The sequence below is a fragment of the Austrofundulus limnaeus genome, unplaced genomic scaffold (assembly GCF_001266775.1).
Source record: "Austrofundulus limnaeus strain Quisiro unplaced genomic scaffold, Austrofundulus_limnaeus-1.0 Scaffold433, whole genome shotgun sequence".
NCBI lineage: Eukaryota > Metazoa > Chordata > Actinopteri > Cyprinodontiformes > Rivulidae > Austrofundulus > Austrofundulus limnaeus.
The window spans coordinates 202,776-210,405 of record NW_013952835.1 but is presented as its reverse complement, the minus strand read 5'-3'; the positions used below and the strand labels follow the sequence as shown (position 1 = coordinate 210,405).

The 7,630-nt window shown below is 39.0% G+C and overlaps 1 protein-coding gene across 1 annotated transcript in view; it reads left to right on the top strand.

Moving 5' to 3' along the window:
* The window catches only part of lrrn3b (leucine rich repeat neuronal 3b), a 30,941-nt gene extending 26,421 nt beyond the window's left edge, over nt 1–4,520 (top strand). Inside the window, exon 2 of the mRNA XM_014024636.1 lies at nt 814–4,520. Within this exon, the coding sequence (XP_013880090.1) occupies nt 1,221–3,350 (2,130 nt within the window). The 5' untranslated portion in view covers nt 814–1,220 and the 3' untranslated portion in view covers nt 3,351–4,520. The remainder of the gene's footprint in view (nt 1–813) is intronic.
* Nucleotides 4,521–7,630: the final 3,110 nt, after the last annotated feature.

Below are 7,630 nucleotides of genomic sequence, written 5' to 3'. Positions count from 1 at the left end.
TATACATGCTAACCTAAACAGAACATAAAGAACTAGTTCTATATCAGGTTTTTTTAACACTTAATACCAAATTAAATGTTTTTAAGCCCAATAAAGTTGTTTTTTTTAAGTATTATTATTAGTAATTGTACAGACAGGCAAATGAAAGAAAGGATCTTAGCCATAGTTTGTTATTATGTATCAAAAAAGCATCTGCACAATATGTGCTAACTTTAACTGCTTTATGCGCAAATATGTTACACRTTTGCACATTTTACCTGGTTGTAATGTGTGTCCACAGATGGACTGTACTACTGATGATAATCTAAATGAACAATGTTTTAAATTTCCAGGAACGTCTGTTTTTATCTTCCAACAACAAGGTGCAAACTGCATCTGGGTCAAATTCTTTGTTTGCACGTACAGCTCAACCATCTCATCCTGCTCACTGTGACTGACTGCCCATTTACTTGTTGCTATAGTAACTGACATACTCCATTGCAGCTCTTACCTTAAATGCTATTGCTTAAGCCCTGGGATGTTTGCCATTTAAGGATCCTAATAAGCTCTCGCTAACTAATATTGAACTCGCACCTCCAAATTCAAACTGGAGCGCTGTATTGTAGGGGCACATGTGGTACATCCCTAAAACGAAGTGTAAAAGGTCAAGCAGATATAAATCCATTGTTCTATCTTGAAGGGACTGTGCATAAATGTCAGCATGCATCAGTGTGCCTTTAACAAATGTCAATATGCCTAAGTCCTCCTCTCGTGATGTTGCTTGACCACCTCTGTTGTGTAACACTCTGTGTTTTTTTCTGTTTTCTTACACAGGTTGGAATGGACTGGACTGTGGAAACTCGAATCCAGTGAAGACAATCGATGAGGACATTCATCTTTAAGGGGAAGAAAACAGACTTTTCTCTGATGCAAAGAGCTTAAAAGAAGCAGATTTAGAGCAATCTAAATATTGGACTACTCCTTTTTATTTCCCATCCTAAATTTTTGTTAGAAGTGCAGCTTGGCTTCAAACCGTTACACCAGGAGTGACTTGGAGTGATTGGTCATTACATTTCAAGGACATCAACACAGCAAGAGAACCCCCCGTAGGAAGCCCAGCGGTGGTGGTGGTGAGTCAGTTGCCTTCGCAGCTGCCAAATGATTCACTTTTTGTGAAATTACCAGCTGAAACATTTTAATCTACAAAAGACCAATTTCTTGTTGGAGGAAATCGGTCCAATATGAAGGACGTCTCATTTGTGGATTGGATCTTTGTTGGGTTGGCTGTGACCTCTCTTGTGGGGGCCACCGGGGTGGCGTCTGATTGTCCAAAGCTCTGCGTATGTGAAATCAGACCCTGGTTTTCTCCCAGTTCGGTGTACATGGAAGTGCTGACAGTTGACTGCAATGACTTGGGACTATTTACCCTGCCGGAGAGATTACCACTGGGCACACAAGTACTGCTGCTGCAAACAAACAACGTTGCCAAAATTGAAAAACCTTTGGATTACTTGGCCAATATCACAGAGATTGATTTATCGCAAAACAACCTATCCTCTATCAGTGACATCCATTTGGGMAATCTCTCTCAGCTGGTATCCCTTCATATGGAGGAGAACTGGATACAGGAACTGCCTGAACAGTGTCTGTCAGACGTGGCCAACCTTCAGGAGCTCTACATGAATCACAACCTCATCTCATTYATTTCTCCACTGGCCTTCCAGGGACTCAGCAACCTCGTACGACTCCACCTCAATTCCAACAAGCTGAAGGTTATTAAAAGAGAATGGTTTGACCCAATGCCAAATCTGGAAATTCTAATGATTGGCGAGAATCCAGTTCTCTCTATTGATGATATGAACTTCAATCCACTGAGTAACCTCCGCAGTCTCGTTCTTACCAGAATGAACTTGTCTCAGCTTCCTGACAACGCGCTGGCTGGTCTTGAAAACTTGGAGAGCATTTCATTCTATGATAATATTTTTGCAGAGGTGCCACATAATGCTTTGAAAAATGTCAAAAATCTGAAGTTTCTGGATCTGAACAAAAACCCGATTTCCAGGATACAGAGAGGAGACTTTGTTGATATGCTCCATCTGAAAGAACTGGGGATTAACAGCATGCCAGAGCTAGTTTCCATTGACAGCTTTGCTCTTAATAACCTCCCGGAGCTAACTAAAATAGAAGCTACAAACAACCCTAAACTCTCCTACATCCATCCCAACGCTTTTTACAAACTACCACGCCTGGAGACTCTCATGCTAAATGGCAATGCTCTCTCTGCCCTCCACAGGATAACCGTCGAATCTCTCCCAAATCTCAGAGAGGTCAGCATGCACAGCAACCCCATCCGCTGTGATTGCGTGGTCCGCTGGATGAACATGAATAAAACCAACATTCGCTTCATGGAGCCTGATTCCCTGTATTGTGTAGAGCCTCCGGAATATGAAGGTCAACATGTTCGTCAGGTTCACTTCAGGGAGATGATGGAGATTTGTTTGCCCTTAATCTCACCTGAAAGCATGCCGGGGCACATTAAAGCACAGAATGGGAGCTCTGTGTCGCTCCACTGTCGGGCCTTTGCCGAACCAGAGCCTGAGATCTACTGGATTACCCCGTCTGGTGCCAGGGTTCTTCCCAACTCCATGTCCGACAAATTCTACATGCACCCAGAAGGAACATTTGACATCTACGATGTAACTGAAAACGAAGCTGGCGTCTACACGTGTGTCGCTCATAATCTGGTTGGAGCTGACCTTAAATCTGTTTCAGTAGAGGTGAATGGATACTTTCCCCAACCTGCAAAGGGGTCTCTCAATGTTGTGGTAAAATCGGTGGGGGCAAACTCCATTCTGGTCTCCTGGAAAGGCCCTACAGGCACATTGGCCCCCAGTATTAAATGGTACTCTGTAACAAATGTGAACCGTCCCATCACAGCATTCACGACCAGGGTTCCTTCAGATATTCAAGTCTACAACCTCACTCATCTCAACCCTGCCACTCAGTACAGAGTATGTGTGGATATCTGCACCATCCACTACAACCGTGACACCAAATGTGTCAATGTCACCACTAAGGGATTAGAGCTGGCAGCCAAGGACACAGAAAAATGGGATGCAGCGCTAATCACTGTCTTTGGAGTGCTCTTGGCTGTGATTTCTGCGGCCTGTCTGCTTTTTTATGCGTCTCTAAGGAACCACCACAATTACGGGAATATAAGGAAATGTGACTCCAAAGCTTTGCTTACACCAGTGGAAGCTACCGATCTGCACTCTTCATTCTTTGCAAAGCTGTGGGAATCAGGTAAGGGGCTGCCAAGCGGAGTGGAAGTTAAAGCCACAGTCATAAATGTATCTGATAATGCCTTTTAGGGAGCCCAGCTGTGCAGAGCACCTCACATCAGCTACAGTAAATGGACAAGGCCTTAAGCAGGGATGAATAAAGTTGGACTGGTTTCAAAGGGCATAGCTGTGGCTGATCCTCAGCTCAGATAACACTGGAAAAATTATATTTTTTTGTGTGGGGCGGAACACTTAWCTAGACTACACGTCATCCCGGTTGAAGTGGTGGCTTTGTAAAACGTTATATCGAACCAAGCTTTCATAAACAGGAAGAGGTCTACTGCAAAAATATACTCTAAACTACCATTCATCCAGAAATACAGGAAGAAAACTGAACGCAAAGAAGAGGATGGTGGTCTGCTCTCTTGTAATTGACTGTTAAATGTGTTCAGAGTTGTGGAACTGTCCGTGTGGTCCCAAGCAATACCGTCTGTGCTTTGTCGAACATCCATAGACGAGTTAGAGAAACAATAATAACACCTGTCTATTACGGGAAAGGAGATTTAGTAGAGTAGACGAATAACAGTGACTATGGTGTAAGCCTTTTGATGAACTATATTCCCCTTTTCTATTTAAAAATGGATTCTTGATTTTTTTTTTTTTTTTGGAAATTTTGTTACATATTCTGTTGATGTAATGACAAATCCTCTGTATGTGAAAAGTTTAAATGGGTTTTAAATTGCAGAGAGAAGCAGAGTAGTTTTGATTACAGCGTCACATTAAGCTTAATGAAATTCAGCTACAAAATGGGTGTCTAGAGAGGAGATTTGCCAAATGGCTGTTTATGCTTTGTAGTTATTACAACAATGACTGGAGACAAAGAAAAATGAGGGATACATTTTACTAAAACTAATCGAAGAGGTCGATAAAACCTGAGGTAAGTGATGTGGTTTGTTATACTCTGGTAAGTGCCTACAACAAGAACTACACGAGGAAAGCAAGAAAGAGATCCGAGGGAAGTCGTCGGCCACAGCAAAACGTCATCACTGCAGAACCACAAGCTATACTCCAATATGTTTAGTGGAAATACTTTCTCAGTATTTTTAGCATACATATTTTAAGAAAACATTTTGTTATTGCTTTGGGTGTAAAGTTAAAAGCCATTTTTATATTAACTGTATTATATGTGATCAATGGGCACAACAGACTAATCGAGAAAAGCGCTACGAAAAAAATAAATGTCATTGTTTCTTTTACAAACATGGTCTACTTCTTTTTTGATATTTTCTAATTTGACTGTAATAATGCCAAAACAATGTTGGAAATGATCAACTGGGRCATAAAAATGAAATGTAATTGGTGTTAGAAGTCAAAGGACTCCGTCTGAATGGTCACTCTAATCCCAGGAAAAAGAAAAAGCAGCAACAATAGAACAGAACTCATTAGTCGCCTCATTAGGAGCATGTCCGTCCTTCAGCTGGTCTGAATACAGACACTGTGTTGTAGCTGCTGCTGCTCATGCTTAGACAGGGACACATTGTCCCCTTTAACACAGAGATAAAGCGCAGCCCAGAGTGCGGTAGAGCCCGGCCTAAGCTCCAGGACTCACGTTTTATTTGTCTCACTGAATTATCCAGCACAGCGAACATTTCACATGAGAAAGCAAAGCAAGATGAATGGCTGTCAGAGGCGGAGTGACATGGTGGATTTATCAAACAGGACCTAACACTCATACATCAGGCCAGCCTTCAACACCATGGACAGAAGCTTTTAGAGCCAAGCCATCTGTCAAAGACAAAGGGAGTTAAAATATGACACGCGGCCCCCTTTTAGGTAACACTCAGGTCAGATTATGGCACACTTATTTTTTGCAAATGTAAATAGATGAGTTTTTTTTTAATAGAGATGCTTATTTGTTGGAAAAAAATTGAAGAATCAAAGAAAGAAGATGATTCCTGCCTACAGTTTATATTCAGTTTTTTAGTGCATGAGTGAAGCAGTGGTTCCCAGCCTATTTTGCTTAATGTCCCCCCTTACTCCCAAGCCAAAAGACACCCTCACTGCTCACCACCYCTCCCAAAACACGTTCAACCTTACTTTCTTTATCAAACTGAATATTAATTAGCTTTCATTTGGAAAAGTAAGTTATACAGAGTTTTAATTCTTCAAATGGACTTGTTTTGGGTCAGTGTATGTTTTGGTCATTTGTTTTTCATTTTAAAAACACACTAAAAAGGCAAAAAAATGGACCTTTATTTTATTTTTATTTTATAATCCAAAAACAGAAAATCGGTCCGTCATTTTATTTTTGTTAGAAGCAACTCAACGACGTCCTCTGGAACCTGCTGCGGCTTCAAGTTCATCACATATGGACCTCTTGGAGAAAGGCTTCACGTGCTAAAAGCAGCAGCGGTTTCAGGAAACAGTTTGAATCATCAGTGATACAAACTATCATCTGACACCTGTTAAAGAAACATTAAACTAAGTTAGTGTTTATTTATTGTGGCTGCCTGTTAGCTAGTGATGTCCCATACTGCCAATTTTCTTTCTGATACCGATACCGAGTAAAATTTGCCTGGTATCGGCGATACCGATCCGATAATGATACTTTGTGATAACACACATAATGTGTCTGGTAAATCTTAAAATGTAGAGCGTTTGAAAAAAAAAAACACTTTATAAATAAAACATGACATAGTACTTTGTACTATATTAATTTAAAAGTCTTTCTAACCCTAACTCTATATTTGTTTAGCACAATTTAAAATTCTTATTCTAAAGAAATATAATAATTTTTGAATAGTGAACAAAAGTGAGAGAAAAACATTCTAAAAGTTGTTACTTTGTATATTTTGTAGCATTGTTTGWGGGTTTTGCAAGAAGGTCCTTGGCCAGAACTAATGCTGTTTGGGGGGACATGGCATAAAAAGGTTTTGGAACCCCTCATCTAAAATGTAATTACAGTCAGACGAAGTAGATTTTATATTAAAATGACCTGCCATACATCCAGACTGAGTGACTAAGCATAGCACTGAGTGACACTGTGCTTATGCATTACCCAAGAAAAAGTATTCCCTCTAAACACATATGATTTAAACAAGATTTGAACAGGTTAGTTATTTTTCCATTATTTCCCTGTTAATGATACACATTATGTAAAATAACTGAAGTATCAAAGTATTTTGATTTCAGTATCGATTCTAGAACATAAAGTTCTGGTATCGGTAGTATCGATATTTCAGTATCGATCTGCACATCACTACTGTTAGCTACAGCGTTCATTTATTCCATTATCAGACTATTTAAGGTGGAGCTGGATAACTACAGTTTTTAAAAAGAAATTAGCTAGCTAWACTAGCTATATTTTTGTTAAAGAAATACTTATACATATACGCATTTAGCGAGCGTTTATTTATTTACAGGCAGCTGCCTGTCATTAAAAAAGTCATTCAACTAGCTCCACCTTACATGGTCCGATAATGAGTGTTATTTTTCTGTTTGACAAAATAAACTTTTTCCTGTTTTTGGAGTACAAAATGAAAATAGAACCATCTGTTTTTTTCTGTTTTATAATATATCAAATTTTTAAACGAATGACCAAAAAGTACATGGACCAATTTGGTGATTGTTACAGACAAACAATAAATTGATATTTTCATAACCTCGGAGCAAACAAGGTTACGGAMCCCCGCTGTTCTCTCTGCCGCTGCCCCAAGGGGGTTTTAGACCATAACATCCCTTTCAGACAGCTTCCTCTTGTGTCCACAGTCAGAGTTGTAAAGTAACTAAGTATAAATACTTTGTTACTGTACTTAAGTAGAATGTTTGGGTATCTGTACTTTACTTTTTTACCTGGATTACTGAGATGCATCAGGACATTTACTTGAGTAATTATTTTTCAGCGTACTTTTTACTTTTATACATTACATTTTTACACAATTATCTGTACTTTCTACTCACTACATTTKTTAAAAAGGTAAGAAGTAGAAAGTTGTTACTCCCATTTTATTCTGAGTTGTTACTTTAAAAAAATACTATCCTGATAAATTGTGTCTCCTGGATAGAGTGAATTTAATTGTGGTTTGATGAGAAGTATAAATATATATACCATTCTGACACCCTATTAGCTTGTACACAACCCATCACAGCTGCACGCTGTTAGAAAAAATATTTTTTTGAAGTCACCTCCCAATAAATGTCATTTTGGAAAATCTAACTGTTCACTTTTACTCAGTACTTTTACTTTTAAGACTTAAATAGATTTTGTGTCAGAAATTTACTTTTGATACTTAAAGGTACAATGTGTAGGATTTTGTCAATTCTTTTAGCCGAAATTGAGATAATCACTAATGACAACAATAATAAAAAAC